General features: G+C 41.6%; 2 protein-coding genes across 2 annotated transcripts in view; both read right to left on the reverse strand.

Annotated features, from left to right (window-relative positions):
- Positions 1-7,916, reverse strand: part of csdc2a (cold shock domain containing C2, RNA binding a) — a 9,898-nt gene extending 1,982 nt beyond the window's left edge. The window contains exons 1-4 of the mRNA XM_044102540.1: positions 7,722-7,916; positions 2,948-3,277; positions 2,699-2,821; positions 1-1,255 (exon numbers count right to left, since the gene is read on the reverse strand). The exon at positions 1-1,255 is cut by the window's left edge and continues 1,982 nt beyond it. Of these exons, the coding sequence (XP_043958475.1) occupies positions 1,093-1,255; positions 2,699-2,821; positions 2,948-3,135 (474 nt within the window). The 5' untranslated portion in view covers positions 3,136-3,277; positions 7,722-7,916 and the 3' untranslated portion in view covers positions 1-1,092. The remainder of the gene's footprint in view (positions 1,256-2,698; positions 2,822-2,947; positions 3,278-7,721) is intronic.
- A 1,333-nt stretch (positions 7,917-9,249) lies between these two features.
- Positions 9,250-20,772, reverse strand: aco2 (aconitase 2, mitochondrial). Its single transcript, XM_044102537.1, has 17 exons — positions 20,660-20,772; positions 19,053-19,195; positions 18,674-18,932; positions 17,600-17,692; positions 16,736-16,894; positions 16,152-16,302; positions 15,961-16,065; positions 15,770-15,861; positions 15,026-15,131; positions 14,785-14,942; positions 14,620-14,693; positions 13,598-13,709; positions 13,234-13,512; positions 12,963-13,154; positions 12,184-12,316; positions 11,096-11,217; positions 9,250-10,999 (listed from the first exon to the last, which is right to left on the reverse strand). The coding sequence occupies exons 1-17, from the start codon at positions 20,693-20,695 to the stop codon at positions 10,865-10,867; spliced, it is 2,349 nt and encodes a 782-aa protein (XP_043958472.1). The 5' UTR covers positions 20,696-20,772; the 3' UTR covers positions 9,250-10,864.
- Positions 20,773-20,974: the final 202 nt, after the last annotated feature.

Genomic DNA, 20,974 nt, shown 5'->3' on the forward strand with positions numbered 1-20,974 from the left:
TTTCAGGTTGTGAACAATGGTTTGCAATGTGCTGACTTGAATCTTTATATTCCTTCCTCACATTCCCTAAGTAGCTGCATCACTGCTCAGTCCTTCAATTCATCTCCTACTCTTACCCAGAACCTGTTACCATCGCCACCTAAACCCTCTGGCCTTGTTTTCCAGTGGCAGACTAACAACATTATACCATCTCCACCACAGAAAACGTATGACCGTCATAGGAGCTGGCTACAATAAAACTGGACTTCCACCCTTATCTACTAACAGAAAGTGCTACAATACTGAAAGAACTTTTCCTAAACTGTCAAGCTCGACACAACTGGTGAGGCCAAAACGTCTTTAGAACAAACAGGATGTCTGTGAAACCAAACTGCTTGTGTGAGTACACTCAGTTGGTGGTTTACCAGCATAAAGAACAACCTTAAACAGGTTTTGACTTATGAATATATTCTTGTGAGCATCCGTGAAAATAACTAGTTTTTTCTCCCTAAAACATGCAGTCTGTAAACAGAAAAAAACAGAAGGGTAAATATACTGTGTGTGTTTAATTTATTTATTTATTTTAGATTTGGCAGCACAGTGTGCGCCAGTTTCCAGCATGGAAGTAAAAGAAAATAGCTCTATCAAGCTGGTCCCTTGAATTTATAAGTCACATGGTTCCCACTGGCAGTCAATGAGCCAAAACCGTTTCCCGTTTGATCTGAGCTCATTTTGGCCTCTTTCACACGTCCCAAATAAACCGAGACGCCACATCCTCAAAACCAACTAACACACATCCTATCAAGGTGAAATGAGCAACGTTTGCGGTGTTACTTTCCGAGCTCGAGGCTCTGACGTAAAAGACTTCAATCCTAAAGACGACCCCATAAACCTTCACTAGAAAAACATTCAGATACATTCAATGCTTAATTTCAAGCCTAACGGCGCACTTCGCCCTCCATACCAAAACATCCGTGGCTCCGCTTGTACCTCTCAGAAAGCTCAGATTGCCCCGTGCCTGATCCTATCTGCCACACCACAAAAACATAAAACCTAAAATTAAAAAACCCTAATCCTCCATTACGTTCTCGCCGTGACGCCCGAAGCGCTCGTCTAGGAGCTGATAATCTGACCCGACCAGGTCTCGTGCTTGGTGCCCGGGTTCAGGTGGGTGATGACCACTTCCACAGCCTGGACTTTCTGGTTCTTGGGCGGGATCGGACACACCTTGTATGTGACCTCGTCTCCTTCCATAGGCACGTACTCCCCGTCAATGCTGTCCAGAGAAGAGAAATTACGATAAAATAAGACCTGCAGAAAAGTCAAAGGCACAACTTGAATAGACATTTTCACCTGAGAATGGATCTGAAGCTGTGCTGTTTCAAATGAGAGTACATTCCCAAGCTCACTTTGAGAGACCTGAACTCTTAAATCATATGTAATGTTGCTTACTATCATTTCCCACCATGTTGATTAGATCTGTTCATTTTAAAAGCAAAAACATTTACAATACTTTGAATGTATTTGTCAATTAAAGGAAACAGGTAGTTTCCTCTATCAAGTCCTGCAAATGTTGAACAATTTCACAGATAAAGACTATAAAATTACAACCAATTCTTTCCTGTTTTTTTATAAGTCAGAAAATTTGTTACACCTCTCTAGGAACCAACATCCATCAATCCATTTTCTAACACCCTTGTCCCCTGTGGGGTCGGGAGGTGCTGGTGTCTATCTCCAGCTACCGTTTCGGGCGAGAGGCGGGGTCACCCAGGGCAACACAGAGAAACAAGGGGAAGAAGTCGGAGGATGATGGTCTGGCAAGTTTAATGATTCATTGCGTGAATAAACTTATTGACATGTGATTTTTATTTCTTTTCTTAGTTAATGGAATCACCACAACCGCAAAATTGTGTTTTTTCAAAGTTAGCTGAATACTGGAAAAGTTTTGAGTAGAGCTGAAACGATTCCTCGAGTGATTCCAGCACCTCGATTATTAAAATTCCTCAAGGAAAATGTATCTGCCTCGAAGCTTCGTTAAGTTATGTTTTATTATTTAGCGTGCCGTGTTCCCGCCGGGTCATTATATCTGGTGGGCAGCGCTGTCACTTCCACCTTTGAGTTGTTGCTAAGTGCTAGCACCATGATGCTGAATTGTCTGGCCTTTTCAGAGGTTTTGGGGTGAAATAAGCATTCTTAAATTGTGTGGGGCGATGCTTGGAGTAGGACAGTTTTTCAGCTCTCAGAACCGAGTCCTCAGTGATTTGGAGCGAACGGTAGGAGGAGCGCTGCGGGTGGACGAGAGAGAGTGAAAGAGAGTGGAGAGAGAGAGATCTGATTACTCGATTAATCGTAAAACTATTCTATAGGAGTACTCGATTACTAAAATATTTTTTTACAACAGCCCTAGTTTTGACCACAATGGTAATGGAAATGCAGGTATTGGAAGAGCAGAAAAAGGACAGAGCACAATATTTCCCCAAAGTCCATTGAAATCCATGAAAGTAAATAAGTGACAAAGATAGATTCACTCTCTGAATTTTTTATTTTCTTGCTCCAGGATTATGAAGCAACTGGAATGTTACCTCACGGAAAATGAGAATCTAATGTTGAGAAACGAGGACACGACATAGTTTGCCCCAAAACGACGGTCACCAGCTCTAGAGGAGTCAGCAGAGATTGCTTAAAATGAAGGATGGTGTGCTTGGTGAGGAACACTCACTCAGAAATGTGAACGAAGATGTCCTCTCCTCCATGAGTAGGACGGATGAATCCATGACCCTGAGATCTGGAAAAGTTTTTACACACGCCCTTAAATACAGGACCTGATCTGGCTCGTACTGTCCTGCAGAGAGAGAAAGACGTAGAGATGGACGGGCTGACTTAATACGATGGTCGTTTGAAGCTCTTTCTTAAAACAATCAAGAGGAAAAACACAAAAGACAAACTTGTGTAATGTGTTTTTACTCACGCTGAGTATGTGCGTGTGCGTTTTGTTGGCAGTGGGCTGGGTAGCTCTCCAGGCTGAGGTGGTTTCCTCTCCCTCTCCCAAACACGGCTGCCTTCCCTGAGGAAAGGAAAAGAAAGCTGCAGGGGAGTGCGGGGGGACGTCAAAGGCAGCTGGGGGTCTGTCGGCAATGACGGGTCGGTGCCCGACATCTTGGCTTGGCTTAGGGTTTCCGTGGCACACAAAGAAGAAAAGGGTGGAGGGTTACACCTCCCGCATGGCACGAGGGTTTCTGACGGGGAGAGGAAGCCCAGAAAGGAGCTCTTCAAGGTGGACTGATGAAGCTACGACACCCTGGAGCAGAGAAGGAAAAAATAAAGGGTGGAACATTTGTTAAAAAGTCAGGCAGTGTGAAAGCATGCCACAGGGTTCAATGTGACCGAGGTCAGGAATGCAGGACATTCCTTCCACTCTGCTCCAAATTCTGGAGATGGTCTGACAAACCCTACTCTGTGGAGAGTTCGGTCACTTTACATTGAGATGCCAACCCACAACATCATGCTGCCTCCACTGAAGGTTTGGTGATGACAAAACCAGTGACATCACAAACCAATATTAACAAGAAACCCTGTTGCGGCCCCTCATGTACATTTGTTCTGTCTGGAGGACCTAAAGGGTTTTGAAGGATGACGTTGATTTTTCTGAGCTGTTTTAGAATTGTAGTCTGCCTGTAGTTTTATAAATGGCACCGAAGGAAGTGAATGAAGGCGTTCTGTCCACGTTGGACAAATATTGAATTAACATTTAGAGCCATCTTGTTTGGAGCGGTTCTTCTCCCTTTACGGAGGAGGATGGTTGATGACAGCGCAGGTCATTTCCAATAAGCTTCGTAGCGTTGAACTGGAACGGTACACACGTACGTCAAGGGCAAACCTTAGCAATTGGGTGACATTTAGAACCTCAAGGAAGCCTACAGAAAGCAATCATTTTTCAATAGCAGCGGGTCCAGACAGTCTGAACGAAGAGTAGAACAAGGTATGTACAATGTATTTGTTGATCAATTAGTACCTGGACAGGAAGAAAGGCATGAAATAAGTTTTTTTTTTTCTTTTGCTTCATATTCTGATTGAGCTCTGAGTTATCAATCCACATTGGTGAGTGGAAATAAAATCAGTTATAAGGACTTTGAGCTTTGCTCACTCTCTTAAACACTCTAGTATCATGTCTGAAGTTCCCAGCCCACACTGCTGCTGTCATGAAATGAGTCATCATCACTTGGCATGAATCAGTGTGGATAACAGCACATAAAAATGTTTTATCATTAGGAACTGTCATGAATCAAGTAAAAGTAGAACAACTTCCAGCAAAACAAATTCAAAAAAGATCATCCTGAGTTTTTTGGGGATTTTTTGTCTTTTTCAGTTTTTATTTTCCCCATTATGTCATCATGAATATTCCCCTCAAATCACCACTAAAACACTAAAGTGTTTTAAAGTTGTGCTTCCAGTAGAGGTGTGACTGCACATTTTGGCATCGATCCCATAACAAGTAAATACAAGGCCAATACTGATACTGATACATTTTTCTAGTCAAACTTTGACATATCACCAAACTTCTGACATGTTGTAGTTTTTCCTTTCAATTACTTAATGCCACATTAACGTGACAAACAGTAACAATAGAAAAAAGTTTGTGTGCATTTTTTTCCCGCAAAAAAATACATTAGAGAGCAAATCCAACCAAAGTCATCTTTGATGTAGAGTTGAGAGAAACAAAAAGTATTGATCTTACCACACTAGTGTCAATCCGATACCGACGTGGTATCGATATTATTGATCTTTTGGAATAAAGCAAAGTCTGTCATAGCTTGTGGCAGCTAAAATACCTCAGTATGATATGAAATACAACGTGAAAACAATCCCCTTCAGGATCCTCTGATCAGACATTATTAGATAAAACGTATTACTTCCACAACACTAGCTGCTCATTGGGTCGTTTCATAACAGCCGTTCCTGAGCACAAATGAGCTCTGTCACCCACTTGACACAAACCAAATTATCCCGTCACAACAGGGAGAATTGATCTGTATCGTTAGTCGGCTCATTATTATGGCAATCTGTGGACACACTGATAACTGCAGGGCATCGTCGAACAAAGGTTCAGCGCTCACACCGAAACCTTGTTTGTAATGAAAACACAGCTGCGGGTGGAAGAGTCACCAGCTTCATCAGCGGCCATATACAGGCAGGCTGAAAGCCTGAGAAAGACTCATGAGGTAAGTGTGTGTGTGTGTGTGTGTGTGTGTGTGTGTGTGTGTGTGTGTGTGTGTGTGTGCGTGTGTGTGTGTGTGTGAGTGATTCCCAAAGGCTCCAAGCAGCACACTTTGTGCCTCTTCCCATCAGTCTATATATAGTTCAGTGTGGCTGGATTGGGGCCATTACTGAGGTGGACTACAATGTCCAGGCAGGAGACCTGAAGTCTTACTCACACATTCCTTAGATTAGAAATGAAGTGTTTCAGCTTCAAATCTGAGGTAGATTATCAGATATCTGAGCAAAATAACTGATGTTGTGTTTCATGAAAGACATGTGTTTGAGAAAAGGTTTTGCAGATTTCTTCGTCCTCGTTTTCCCTTTTTATATTTAAATATTTGTGGCTCATCAAACCCAATTTGGTATCTATAACAGCTTATTGGGAGGGTCATTATAGGAGTAAAAACTCTGAAGTTTGGAGATTAATCTCATACATTTTCTAGAAAAAAAAAAAAAAAAAAAAAAAACTTGGAAATTACTGAGCTCCAAACTTCAAATTTTTAAAAATTTTTTTGAAACTTAGGAAATTTTGAAAAAGTAAAACAAAAAAAGTGGACTTTTGAAACTCAGAAATTTAACTTTTCCTAGAAAAATATTGAGGTTTATCTAAAATTTCCTAAGCTTTTCAAGAACATTTTTGACAATGTAAACTTTTTAGATCAAATGTCTCAAGCAGAAATGTACTTCTTTCTTCTGTCTGCAGTGGTCCTAATATATCAGAGGAAGAAAAACAGTTTTAAAGTGATCATTTTTATTTCATCTTTAAGGGGAAAAAAAGTCATCCGAAGTATAAAACTATCTAAGCATATTTGCATTACCACAACCTGCCTTTGTTCTTTTTTAAACAGATAAAAACTAATTAGCTGAACATACACATGCATGTACAAACGGTTCATTTTGTCCTTTATTTTGTTTTCCCTAAACTTGACATTTGTGCTCATTATCTATATCTTATGTTTGAAACTAAAGTCAAACTTCTTTTGTTGCCACAAAGTTTTGGTCAATATAGCGAGAAAAAAGTAGCTATTCCAAAACATGTCAGCAACAAAATACAGGTGATCAATAATAATGTATTCATCAATTTCACTGAACTCTGATTCAGAACTGCACAGCATTGTGGGGGATGTAGGCAGAGGAAAGACTTTAGCCGATCAACCTCTTAACGGCCAGCCAAGTAAGGTGGCATCCAAACTCTTTAATATTAATATTTATTTTATAATAATAGTATTTAGGAGAGACTTTGTCAAGTTGGCGTTAGGGATGGATTAGATTTCTTTCTGCTCGTCTTGCGCCCATGTTCAGTCACTTATGTGTGCGTCTGTGCATTAGAATCAAAATGCCAAGAAATAAATATCAACAATCCTACAGCCATGAAAAAAAAATTATAAACCATTTTAGGTAATGGCTTTGTGAGCTTTAACTTGAAATGTTTTTAAAAAATGGTTTTAGTGTTGATTTCAGCAATTCCAGTTGTTTTCTACGAAAAACTGTCAGAGCCCATTTAAAGCTCAATCTGCTCTGATTGGTTTAGAATGTGAGTTCATTCACTTTTGTTCTTATTGTTCTGTTTTTAATATATATGTTTTAACCTTTGTGTCAATTTGTATGCTTCTATTCGTCTTTCACTTTGCTGCCTAGGCACCTGGATTTTCCGCACTGAGAGACAGTAAAGAATATTTCTCTGTTTTGTTTTGGGGGGCTTTCTGCTCCAGTCCATGTAAATTAAAGATGGCTGACGTCTGTAGGTGGTGCAGATGCAGTGATAGAGAGCACGTATTGGAGTCACAGAGGAAAGGACGGATCTGAGGACTGCTGGAGGAAATCGGACAATAAATAATTCAAAAACTTGACTGGCTGAGTTAGCCCACTTACAAGACTGCCAGCAGGCCAGGAGTTGGACTTTAACGAGTCTGCAGTGAATGTTTCACATGACTCACTAAAATATGTCATTAAAAGGGGTTTCATTTGTAGAATTTAGTACTGAAGGAGGGTAAAGAGGGCCAAACGCACCAGCCAAGTGAAACCAGGACACAGTGGCCATCTGCATCAGTATGAGGGACACGTCAACTCCTCTAAACATACACACACACACACACACACACACCCACACACACACACTGTCTTTAAACTTTAAATTGGCCGTTTAAGGGACAAGCGGGCCGTTTTGTGGTCCAATCTAACGGAGACTGAGATTAGCAGGGACTAAATGATTTAATAGGCAACACGAGCCCTTCAGGCGGACTGTTTCCAGAACATTCTCACTGTGGAAGCGGGAGACAAGAAGGGAAGAGGATGCCTGTGGACAAAACCTCATTTCTGCCGTAGAAGGACGTACTCTCACGTGCCGCCTAGGAACAAATATCACTATTTGTATTGTCATGTCGGAATTTTAACCGGGTGCCATCATGTTCAGACAAGTGACCGGTTGAAAGGATAAAAAACAAACAAAACAAGAGGAAAAAAAAGACAGATGAACGATTACTCACCGTTAAAAACGTCGCGCGGACGTCAAAAGGTTTCTTCTTCTTAAATAAGGCAGTTGTGTAACTAGATCCGGCGAAAAGGTGCGGGAACATGAGCTGAATGAGTGCGGGGATTTTGGTATGGATGGTTCCGACACACACACACACACACACGCACACACACCCACACACACACACACACACACACACACACACACAGAGAGAGAGAGAGAGAGGCAGCGAATGAAAGAGGAGGCAGCAGAGACGGGGCGTGGGGAGGGGGAGCTCCAAACAACAGCCGGCTTCACTATACCACAGTCAATTCTTTGTTGTCAGAATGGATGGAAACAATCAGTGGAGCTTAAAGGACAACACTGTTTACAACATGACTGCTTCATGCGATCATATGCGTCTTCATATTTTACTTAAAAAAAAAAAAAAAAAAAAAAGAATCACAGCTGTCTGGTACGACGGCGTAGGTATTATGGCCAAAAAAGGAAAAAAGGAGTACTTTTCCGCCAAAGACCTCCGATATTTTGAGATTAGTCTCAGAAATTTTCTAAAAAAAATCAAAACAAAAAACAGACATTTCTGAGCTTAAAAATACCTAAATTTGCTAGGAAAAACCTCAAAAATTAAAATCTAAAATACATTCGAGAAAAAAAACCTTGCGGATTTACGTTTGAAAAGAAAAGGTTCAAACGTGCATTGATTACGTGTATGCACGTTTTTACTCTTTTCCTACTGGTTGCTTCTTTTCTTGTTTTTAATAACCCGTTTGAAACAAATAAATAAATGACAATGAAATTTTTTTTTTTTAAGTCAAAAATGTTCGAGTTTTGAATCACTTCTTTCCAATTTTTTATTTACAGAGGTGTCAATCTCATTTTCATCTCAGCCATCAAGGTCATAAATGTCATCAAAGAGCCGGTTGTGGCAAAATGTATTGATAAGATAACAAACTGTTAAAATGATATTAAATAGCTGCAGGTGCATTCGATGAGTACTTTTTGAAGTTAAGTAATATTTAACATTTCACACTGTTGTAATATGAAAGTATCCAGATATATAAGCACACAGTGTTTATCTTGAAGTTCTATGTAAGCACTTCTAAAGAAAGCAGGCCACATTACACGACGCCAACAGTAGTTTTGGCCTTTTTTTTAGTTCATCATCTGAAAATTAAAAGAGAATCACTATTTAGATGCAGAGACCAGAATTGACCAGAGTCCAAATTGCTCAAAGAAATTATACATATATTGATTTATGATCCTGATCCAGATTAGCAAGATAATCGTGGAGAATCATTTGAATTTAGTGGTTCTTGGTTAGAACTTCCTCTTGATACATTTCTACAATTTCAATATGGAGACGTTCTTGAGACTGTGACTGCATGCTGTGTATACTTTTGAATTTGCCATGTATGAAAAAAAAAGTCAGCAAAGCAATGTACTTTCTGTACTTTGCTTTGCTGGAGAAAAAAAAAAAACAACTTCTTACATTTTTTCAGATTATATAGATTTTTAACAAACAGCCACAATACCAGCTGAAGAAATGATATCAGTGAATTTTTATTTTACAATCTGCTGACATTTCTGTAATACAGAAAAAAAGATCATCTGGGAGCAAAACAAACACTGAACTGCACACAGAGTCGGGCACTTTACATGGAGTGATTACAAGGAAGAGCCTTCGTCTGAATGGCAGAATAAATCCAAAATGTAGATTTTTTATTTTTTTTTATTTTGACCCCCAACATTCCCCAAATGTACATTTTGCTGGGAATTATCCTTATATATAGACAAAAGCTCAGAACAAGAACAGTTTTATGAGTTTCTTAAAATTCTCATTGCTCAAAATAATATGTTAAATTATTTCAGCAGGGCTAAAAAAAAAAAAAAAAGAATATATATGAAATCTGCACATAAAGAGACCACTGAAAAATACAAGCTGCATGGTTTCCCTGTGCGTGAAATGACGACGGCCTGGAGCTGCTGCAGGAAAATTATTATGAATACATAACAGCAGAAGAGAAAACATCATGCGCTTGACCTCATTAGAAGTGATCATGGGAGCAGTTGAAGCATCGGGGAAGAGTTACGACAGTTTCACAGCTTATTAAAGCAAATGAAGCGCTGCTGTGCTATGTTGAAGACCAACTCTAGCACATAAATATAAAAACGACCCCTACTGGTCTAACTCTGTTAGATATACAGCAATCTGACGTTCAGTACGTCTCACGAGTCATCTTTATGTTCCTTTCATATACATATAACAGGTCTGCCTGCTGCAGCTACGATGCTCTGCAGTACCGCCTTTAGGACACCAGAGGGCAGAAAAAACGAGCATTAAATGTGAGAGTTTATTTTAGGTCCGTGTGATGCAACACAGGTTTGTACCGAACCCGAACCGGGACATTGAAGGACAAAAGAAAAACTAAACTTTCTCGACCGCACCGGATACCATCTCATGCGCACCACTTAATGTCTCATTATCTCATTATTATACCAGATAATATGTGGCGCACGTGACATGGTGTCGCGCGCATCACATACTACCTCGTGAGAAGCAGGTAATATTTGGTGTGCACGAGATGGTATGCGGTGAATACTTGACAGTGTCTTGAGCGCAGGAGATGGCATCAGTTGCGCACGAGAAAGTATCTTGTCTCAGACGAGAAAGTTTATTTTTTCCTTTAATGTTCTGCTGTGGGTATGTAGGTTTGCTAACTGAGTCCAGAAATAGAAGAAACCGTTGTAAAGATGAGCCCAAAAGAAGCAGAATGACTGTGTTCAGCTGACTGAGCAGCTGCTCAACATTGTGCAAACTTGTTTACACAACTGCAATAGCGACCAGGGGTCAGCGTTTACTATGTCCCGGGTCAGGTCACAGCTTATCGTGTCAAGAGTGTGTGTGGGTCTACAACCGACACTCTCTGCTCGATGAACACACAGCAGCCCCACATCATTTCAAAAATATGCTTAATGTTGATGAATGAGGATTAAAAGATAATAATTACAGGACCAAGTTCAACTGTTCCATCAAAATCATTAGCCTGACAGGTAATTGTACTTCAGTGAAAGCTGCAAGCTAATCCTGATGATGAAACAGTTATGACATTCTGTTTCCTCCCGAGCTGTACCACCCTGTTTCCCTCCCTCCACGGCTCAGTGCTGCAGCTCCTTCATCCTGTTCAGAGCTGAGCCCGCCTGGAACCACTGGATCTGGGTCTCGTTGAAGCTGTGGTTGAGCTCTAGTGTCTCCTGGCTACCGTCGCTGTGCGTCACAACCGCTGTCAGGGGCTGAGAATAATGAGACAAGACAAAAGACCCTCAGAGGAGATATTTCTTTAAAACCTATTTCTGAACAGCTAAAGTATATCAGAGGTTAGCTCTTACTTTTCCTGGTGCAAAAGATTTCAGTCCCTTGATGGAGAGCTTGTCGTCGGGGCGGATTTTGTCGTAGTCGGATTGGTTGCTAAAGGTGAGGGGAAGCAGGCCCTGCTTCTTCAGGTTTGTTTCTGAGACATGGAGGATAAATTGTTCAGTTCAGATCAAAATCAATCAAACTAAGTGACACAATTTTAATGTTTTTCACTTTATTCATTGCTGCTATTCTCCATTTATGTCATTTGTAATTATTGCTGCCACCAACTTCCTGTCCTCTTTCACCATTTGCTTTAGTGCTTGGCTCTCTCTGTCTTGGAAGGAAACATTGATAGAGATATTGCCCCTATTTTTATTTTTTTACTTGTCCATGGTAAGTAGCCGTGGTTCAGTGCTTCTTTGGGGCACCGTTATCACAGTTTTTTTTTGCAGGTTTCACCAACTCACATTTCAGACCACTATGAATGGAATTTAAGACCTGCATCTCCACAGAAATGTATGAACTTTGTCCAGCCAACTGGGGAGAAATTTGCACTTACCTACCATAATAGTTGCAAACATTTATCTAGCTAGTTAGCACTGAGTTTACGGTAGCCTTAACAGTCTCTTGTCACAGAACACAATGAAGGTGTCTGAGTGCGATTTCAAACTTGCCTAGAAAAGTCCAGCGAAATAAAACAACCCAATATAAACATGGAATACACAAGAATAAATAGTAGACAAAATTTGATTTACATATTAAAGGCAAACCTACTTTTTATAATGAAATGAAGATATTTGAAGCACAGTTCTTCTGAAGGTGAAGTGGTTCTATTCAACTGTCGCTACATGCTTGCTAACAAGAACAGAAAGCTGTGACTTGATGGAGTCGACTGATTTTTATAAAGGCAACATTTTACCAATTGGCAAATACATCGTCCAGCTGTATTTGTGTTACATTATATATGACTATATTTTATGTAGGATTCTATATTTGATAGAAACTAAACTCTTTTGTCTTGTTAAAGGACACTTGTTAAAAAATTGGACTATTTAAATCAACCTGACCCAGCTGGCTTCATGTTCATATAGCTATTTGCAGCATGAACTCTGTGGCTCACCGTGGATTCTGGCAAAGCTCTTGACAATAATGGCTCTTCCACCCAGATGCCGGGGCTCCAGAGCTGCATGTTCTCTGCTGGAGCCCTCGCCGTAGTTATCGTCTCCAACCACGACCCACGACACGCCGTTGGCCTGCAGAGGAGAAGTAATAGAAAACAGAGTTTCACTGACTTTCAATTCAAGATTTTACAGCTTGTTATGAAAGAAAATGCTTTTGAAACCAGGAATTTGCAATTTTTTTTGTTTAAAAAGTTGCTAAATTTAGCTACAAATTTGCTAATGGGCTTGACACGTGGAGTGACGAATGACTCAAGGTGAACCCAACACATCGGACGCGACAGCGATAACAGCAATAGTGATTGCAGTGTTGGCAATAACAGTGTTAGCAATGGCAAAGGAAACAAAAGTTGAACATTTTTCAACTTTTCTTGTGTCGCTATGTGTGCACGCCTACGTGTTCTAGCTCGAAATCTTTGCCATAGGAGGTTCTATATGATATGAATGGTGGGGGAGTGATGTTGCCTCCCATGTCAAAAACCTTAAGCTGGAAAAAGTCAGGTAATTTGCTGTAAACTGGTGGGGGTCTACCAGTCTGCCCTTTCTTATGCCAAAGTAACAGGAGGCAGTGGATTTTTTTTCAGACTTTTGCAGAAGTAGATAAGATCAGGTTCACATGCAAGTAATTATCGGTTAATCACAAATCATCAAAAATTAAGGAAATGGATGTGGCTGATTAATCGGTGCAAACCTATTGAACAGTCACATCTTGAACTCTCACCTTGTAGTGTCGTGCCACATCAGGGACTCCTCCGTACTCTCCCGTCAGGTGGTTCTTGATCTTGTTGACGGCGTCGTTCTCGCTGTTGACGGCACCGATCAGCATGTTGTTAGAGATGTTATCCAGGTGGCCGCGGAACTTCAGCCAAGGGCCTGCGGCGCTGATGTGGTCTGTGGTGCATTTCCCCTTTACCTACAGAGAGATGGGTGAGAGTTACCCTCCGATGCCAGCAGCCGTGAGAGGGTTCCCATCTAAACTGGCGTGCGCCCACCTTGATGAGCACCACCATGTTTTCCAGATCATTTCCGCTCCACTTGTCAAAAGGCTCCAGCAGCTGCAGCCGGTTGCTCTGAGGACTGACGTCCACCGTGAGGCTGGTGCCGTCGCTGGGAGGGTGCTGGTAGGTGTCCTGCCCTGGGTCGAAGTCCCTGGCCGGTAATTCGTCTCCGGTGGGGGGCACCAGCTTGAACTTCTCTCCCGTGGGGGTCGTGAGGAAATCTGTCTCTGGGTTGAAGTCCAGCGTCCCAGCGATGGCGAGGGCAGTGACGATCTGAGGGAGGCAGGCAGGAGGAAGGACGGTAGGTACGGAATGGGAACCTGCGTGTGCTGGGAGGTGTGGACCGGTCTGGGTTTACCTCAGGAGAGGTGACAAACGCATGAGTTGCAGGGTTGGCGTCGTTCCTGGCGGTGAAGTTCCTGTTGAAGGACGTAACGATGGTGTTCTTCTCTCCCTTCTTCACATCCCGCCTGCACATAAACAGATATACAGAATATCAATACAAACTTTGACCAAGCTGATTTATTACAACAGGAAGTGACAACAGGACCAGATCCTTACGATGATTGTATGTAATAGACTAGGGGTCAGCAACCTCAACAATTTTAATAGCCATGTTTGCCTTCAGTCCAGCTGAACAGCATTTGTTTAGCAACATGACTCACTGAGACAAATAGCTTGTTTTTAATAATACCCACTATGGAAAATTTGTTCAGATTTTTTGTTTCCTTTCAGGTGTCATTAATTTTGTTTTGGGGTTTAAACACATTTCCTTCAATGAGATGTTCAATTTTTGTGACCTCTAGGACCTTGGTACAAAAACACAGACTTACTAATAAAAACTTCACTTAACAGGGCAGTGTTATGTATGCTCAGCCACATATTATCATTTTAAATGTGGCTGAAGGTAACTAGGTAACATTCAGTTGTATTAGATCATGGTAATAAGCTAATAAAAAGTCAGTTTGACCTAAATATGCCCCTTTAGTAAAAAAAAAAAAGAATATTCCTAACACTATTAACATTATTCTTTGGCAAGATGCTCTGCCATTAATTATATAAAAACACCTATGAAAAACTTCTAAAGCTATCATTCTTAGCATAATTACCTTTACATTTTAAAATATTGATAAATTCTTCAGCAGATTGGGCCAAACTTGTGAAGGGCCACATCAGAGGGCCCAAAGAGCTGTATGTGGCTCTGGAGCCGCAGGCTGCAGTCCCCTGTGATAGACCAACCCAAAGTAGCACAGAATTGGACGGTACACGTCTAAAAGACCCAACAGCTTTTTCTTTTTCAATATTCAGTGTTAAAAATCTTTTTTTTTTTCATAAGAATGAAAAAAACCCATCACCTGATGTCAACTTAAAACTAATTACCTGTCCCACTGTCCAATGCAGGGTCCACATGCATTGGCAAGAACCACACCTCCAACATCGCTGAGGATCTTTGACTAAAAGATAAAAAAACCCAACAAAGAATACTGATCATTTTACCACTTCAGAACGAGAAGTTATGTGCAGTCTGTTTGAGGCAGCATTTACATATCCATCTCTTTCAATGGTGGCCCGGATCTGCTCGGAGCCAGGGGTGATGGTGAACTGAGCTTTGCACTTCAGGCCTTTGTCCAGGGCCTGTTTGGCCAGGGAGGCGGCCCGGCCCATGTCCTCGTAGCTGGAGTTGGTGCAGCTGCCGATCAGACCTTTAAAGCAAAGCAGGGAAGAAATCCTCAACAAAAGTCAAGCCTGGATACATGAAGAGCACCACGTCTCCGTCTGTCCTCACCGACTTTGACCTCCAGTGGCCAGCCGTTCTTCTTGGCCACGGCGCCGACCTCGGAGACGGTGTGCGCCAGGTCAGGGGTGAACGGTCCGTTGATGTGAGGCTTGAGCTGGAATGAAACAGCAAGAAAACACACAAGTTAGGAAGAAAAACACCTAATGTGTGACGAATTGTCAGGACATTCTATCAGGTGGAACAGCAAAAGGACTGCAGGTGAGAAAACGTCATTTTATTATTAAACTGAACACATGAGATGCCAGACCTTTAGTATATAACTATGTTTTATTATGCAGCAGAACTGTTTGTTTTCAAAGTGGAAAATTGGTGAAGTTTAAAACCAGAACTTTGTGTTTAATGTGGATTTCTTCTCCCTCCATTATTTAGCTAAATATCTGATATATTCCTGTCGCAATAAGCAATGACTTAATTAATTAATTGGATTTTTAAAAATTAAACAGAACTCAATAGTTTCCATTTGCCTGATTAATTTTTTTCCTCTTTCTACCAAAAACTGGATAATAAAAGACTTTTTTCGAAGGACAATTTTGCTCACAGAAACTTTAAAATTCCTTTTACTTGTTGTTTCTTTTATTTTAGATACTTAAAATGTCTTCCAGTTCCAGTGCTAAACGTTTATTAGAGTTCAATTTATAAATTTAAGAATCAGGTTGGCAGCAAAAACTATTTATTTTTTCCACATATATACGGTCAATAAATAAATTCAGACAGTAAGGAGTTAAGACCTACCTCGTCCAAATTGAGCTCGATGATCTGGTCGTACTCGCAGCCTTCATCTGGTACCAACAAGTCCTTGTACTGATCAGCCACAGCAGCGATCTCTGAGCGAAAACACACACATTTGATCGCCGCTCTGCAGATTCAGTGACAGATGACTCTCTCTCTCTTTTATTACATAAAGACATGAGCTGTAAGCCCACCTCCTCGGCCGGTTTTCTCCAGGTAGGTCCTCATGCGGTGGTTGTATGGAAACACAGAGGTTGTTGCTCCAATTTCTGCTCCCATGTTGCAAATGGTGGCCATTCCTAAACAATACCAGCAGAAGATTCTGCAGTTGTGCTTTCTGAGTCATAATGTTCATAGGTTTAGACGATTTCTTCATTGTGCTGACCGGTGCAGGAAATGGAGTCGACTCCCGGTCCGTGGTACTCCACGATGGCGCCGGTGCCTCCCTTCACCGTCAGGATGCCTGCCACCTTCAGGATGACGTCTTTGGGAGACGTCCAGCCGGACAGGGTGCCGGTCAGCCGCACGCCGATCACCTGGAAGCGTGAAAACGGGGGAATGCGTTCAAATAAGAAGAGATCACAACAACTACCTGGAAGGAATCCATCCATCCATTTTCTTTACACCCTCATGCCCCCAGCGTCAGGAGGGTTGCTGGTGTCTATCTCCAGCTATAAACAGGCGAGAGGCGGGGTCACCCTGGACAGTCCATCGCAGGGCAGCATAGAGACATACAGGACACACAACCATTCACACACACTCACACCTAGGGAGAATTTAGAGAGACCAATTAACCTGACAGTCATGTTTTTGGACTGTGGGAGGAAGCCGGAGAACCCGGAGAGAACCCACCATGCACAGGGAGAACATGCAGAAAGACCCTGAGCCGGGAATCGAACCCAGGACCTTCTTGCTGCAAGGCAACCTGTAAGGAATGAGAGAGAGAGAAAAAAAAGGAATCGGCCCAACCTTGGGACATTTGAGCTCCCAGGGGATTCCAGCCATGACATCTACAGCGTCGGCTCCGCCCACTCCGATGCAGATGGCGCCAAGCCCGCCGCCGTTTGGCGTGTGGGAATCTGTGCCGATAAGCATCACTCCTGGGTAGGCGTAGTTCTCCAGGATGATCTGTGGAGATGCAGATCGTCTTGTTGGGGGAAATTAACACTGCAACTAATGCTTATTTTAACAATCGATGATTCTATAAATTATTCTGACAATTAATCAATTAGTTGGATGAAAAAATTTTGAAATACATTGAGAGATGCAAATAAATAGATTATTATTTTTTTAAATAAGAAAATTAGCTTATTGCCTGAAATGCAATACTCCAGTATTCCTTAAGTGAAGACTGGATCATTTAAAGCAAAGGATGCATCTGCAGCTAAAACAATCCTTCAAACATCAACCTGTCTGAGGCTCAGCTCTGGCCGCTGGACCCAACATCAACAGTGACAGGCTGATCTGGTGATTATATTTTGGATTAACCGATTAATAACTGAAGAATAAAAGGTGCTTTATGTTAAGATTTTAACAACAGAATTTTAACCAAATTTTAAACTAAAACTATGCAAGAAATTTACATGGAAGATGTTTTTTTATCTGAAATGCAAATTGTAAAGAACTGTGCTGTTTCTTCACTAAATGTTTTTTAGATTGTATCGCCAAGTTAATGATTAATTGATGACTAAATTAATTGACAAATATTTCAATAATCGATTCATCACAATTAATTGTTTCAATCCCTACGGAAATATAGAGCTACATCTGTAGTAGATTAAACCACCTCCATACTTGGAGCAGATTGGTCTCAAAGTTCCTGTCTCACCGTACCTGATGGATGATTCCAGAGCCAGGTTTCCAAAAGCCCACTCCATATTTTGCTCCAGCGCTGGACAAGAAGTCGTAGACTTCCTGGTTCACTTCCTATAGGAACAAACAGACCTGTGACTCAATTGTGGGTTACAAATTACAAGCCAGGCTGAATTTACAAAGATGTGGGCCCCTTGGCTGGAAACCACTTTGGTGCCTCGTCCACTAAAAGGTTCTTTGGCAAACTTAAATTACAGTATGTTAATATGTAGTCCTATATAAAAACACAGTACAGACTGATGATGGTAGGTTCAATGCATCCCTTGGCCAGCAGCTACATGTCGGGGGTATGAACTTAAAAGTTTTATCACAATATTTTGTGGAACTATTGTGAGAACAAAAATTATTTGCTACTTCTTTTTTTAGGTAACTTGATGGCTCTCACTAAATGGCCCAGCAATCACAAACCACAAATACTGCTCTTGAAATACATTGTAATGTGTTTCTCTAGGACACCAGTCACATAAAGAAGTATGATTTGCATCACTAAACTGCACGTAGTAACTGCATTTATTCATATTTTCAAATTAACTGATAATCCCAACAATACGGAGCATTTGGGTCCTTTTAAAACATCATTAATTGGAATTTATTGTGACAACTATAAATGAAACTTCTTATTACAATAAGAAATTTATCACAAAAATTGATAAAAACAATATGATAAATGCTACATTCCTAACTTGAACACTGTTTACAATAATAAAAATCCTAAAACACCATTACAGCTCCCCTGATATGGGTCTAAGACTCTTATATGAACTTCAATGTTTGCCAAACATGCATTTATTACAATATATAAATACATAATTAAAAGATAAAAATTAGTGGGCATTCCCAACCCAAAAAGAATTTTTTTTTCACCCTTTACAGAGGCATTACCTCTGTAAAGCCTTTCTGAAGTCTGGCCTAGTTTACAAGGCCTTGCAAAAGATATTGCGGTGGTAGACCAACACAAGTAATCCACTGCAGAACAAGCAGAACTTCCTGTTTCGATCGTCGCGGTTTCACATCCCCCACTAGATGCTTCCTCACCTTTGCCCTGGCCAAATCCTTGACTCCGCCGATCTGGGCCTCGATCAGGTGATCACAGTGGATGGTGGAGGGAACGGCCACCCTCGGCAGGCCGCTGCTGATGAACTGCAGCATGGCCATCTGGGCCGTGGCATCCTGCATGGCCACGCGGTCGGGACGCAGCCGCAGGTAGGTGCGACCGCGGTCGATCTCCTGGTGGTGGGGGTCGTCCAGGTGGCCGTACACGATCTTCTCTGACAGAGTGAGAGGACGGTTGAGCCTGCAGACAGAGTGAACTTTGAGGATATTCCGGCCAGACTGAGGAGAGAAAATCCTGGTAGAATATCCATCAACACAGATGAGGCAGAGCTGGAGGAAACCCAGAGCAATAGGCACTGACCTTTTTCGGACAATTTCAACGTTGCTATGGAGCTTGTCATAGTTGATGAAGGAAGTGGGCTCAAAGCGGCTCATGGCCACCTTGGCCTTGGCTCTGTAAGCGGCTGATACATGCAGGCGCCGTGCACCATGACCCAGGACCAGCTGGAGACACACACACAGACACACACACACACACACACACACACACACACATCGCAAACATCAAAAGATGAGTCCAAACACACAGCTGGAAATCTATTGAGGTCGCCACCAACAAACGATTTGTTATTATGGCTCTCGACTTTAGCTGATAATACTGATATTAAGTATCGCCTGTTACTGATCCAATACAGAAAAACAGTGCAGAATTGACTAAAAAATATGGATATATCTTTTTAAACATGGACATAAATGTAAGGTAAGGTGTTGATATGACACCAGACCAGCAATAAAAAGATTTCAATCCAGAAATGTCAGCTGACTGAAAAGTATGTCCAATATATATATACTCTGTATTCAGTTGGGCTCCTTTTGCACAATTACTGCATCAATGTGGCGTGACATGGAGGCCGTCAGCCTGATTTTTAGGACTTTGGTGAAAATCAACAGTCCAGTTATCTTCCTACTTGGGTTAGGAGTGGCTTCAGCACAAGAAATGTGACAGTCGTTGTCTATGTCCTGGATGTGTGGCGTTGCCGGTCAACAGGAATTCTTAAATTAACTTTACCTAACAATCTTCCAACATCCTTTTTATCGCTTGCGTAAATTTTTTTTCTTCCACTCAATTTTTCATCAATAAGCTTGAACTCGGGTATTTAGCAACGACCTTTCATGTTACCAACTGTCTGCTGAACAGGTTTCAGTTCAGCAGTATTTCAAATGATTGCGTAGCCCACAGCATGTTTATAACATAACACAATAGTAATTATTTTTTATTAGTCATAAGTTATGCTGTATTTTGGAGTTTTCATTTAACATCGAGTGGGATCGTAATAATATACTCGTGTGCAGAGCTCCAACTGTAAATCCAACGCCCTAAATTTGTTTGTCAAATTTAGAGAGGTATTACATGATGGCTTTTTGTTTTTTAATTTACGGGCTTTTGGTCACCTGAGGAGAATATTCAGTAGAAAATCAGCTGCTTGCAGCACAGAAATCTGGAGCCTTTTAAAGGCAAAATAAACAGAAGACGTTCCGCTAACTTCAAGTAAAGCAAAGAGATTTGAGTAACAATTTTTGAAAACCGCAGCTTGTGTGTTTAAAGGACCCACTGAGAGGTCTAACCTTGCTGTTAACCTTGCTAGTCGCGACCAAATCCGAGCGTTAGAACCAAAGCAACCGTAGCCGTTTGAAAGCTTTGGGTGTCCACGATAACACCTCATAACATTAGTGAATGACAGTGATTTGCGGAGTCGGGTAGTTTTGAAGCAGCTGTCGTCAAATAGATAACGTTCAGAGAGCCTCGGGACACGATGACCTGAGCCAGCTTCTTCGCTCCCCGCCACACTTCTCTGACCTCCAGCGGGCTCGCTAACGCCTCCTACCAGGTTTATCCGCTCGGAGACAACAGCTGACCCCGCTCTGCTGTCGGCTGAGGGGATTTAAGCTGAGTTTTGAGAGTCTTACCTGGAGCCGGGCCACAGTCAGACAGTAGGTTGCCATTTTGTTCACTGACAAAGATGTGAGGGTCGAATGTGACGTCACGCGATTGTAAAGTCTTTTCTCTTCTTTTGTGGTTGGGAGGAGTTGGCGCTTCAATGTGCCGCCAACTACTGGAGAAAGTCAATTACTACAAATTAGTAGTAGTAGACTTCATGAAGCGAAATCCTTAACTGTAGTGGTGCAGGGGTGGGCAATCCTGGTCCTCCAGGGCCGGTGTCCTGCAACTTTTAGATCTATCTCTACGTCAACACATCTGAGTCAAATAATGAGGTCATTAGC

The sequence above is a fragment of the Gambusia affinis genome, linkage group LG20 (assembly GCF_019740435.1).
Source record: "Gambusia affinis linkage group LG20, SWU_Gaff_1.0, whole genome shotgun sequence".
Taxonomy (NCBI): domain Eukaryota; kingdom Metazoa; phylum Chordata; class Actinopteri; order Cyprinodontiformes; family Poeciliidae; genus Gambusia; species Gambusia affinis.

Bases quoted from the DNA above. Each gene is read 5' to 3' on its own strand.
- aco2 (XM_044102537.1), bottom strand. From the start codon at position 20,695: ATGGCAACCTACTGTCTGACTGTGGCCCGGCTCCAG. The intron at 18,933-19,052 runs GTCAGTGCCTAT...CTCTGTCTGCAG, and splicing joins GTTGAAATTGTCCGAAAAAG to GCTCAACCGTCCTCTCACTC. The intron at 15,132-15,769 runs GTAGGTCTTAAC...GTTTCATTCCAG, and splicing joins TCGAGCTCAATTTGGACGAG to CTCAAGCCTCACATCAACGG.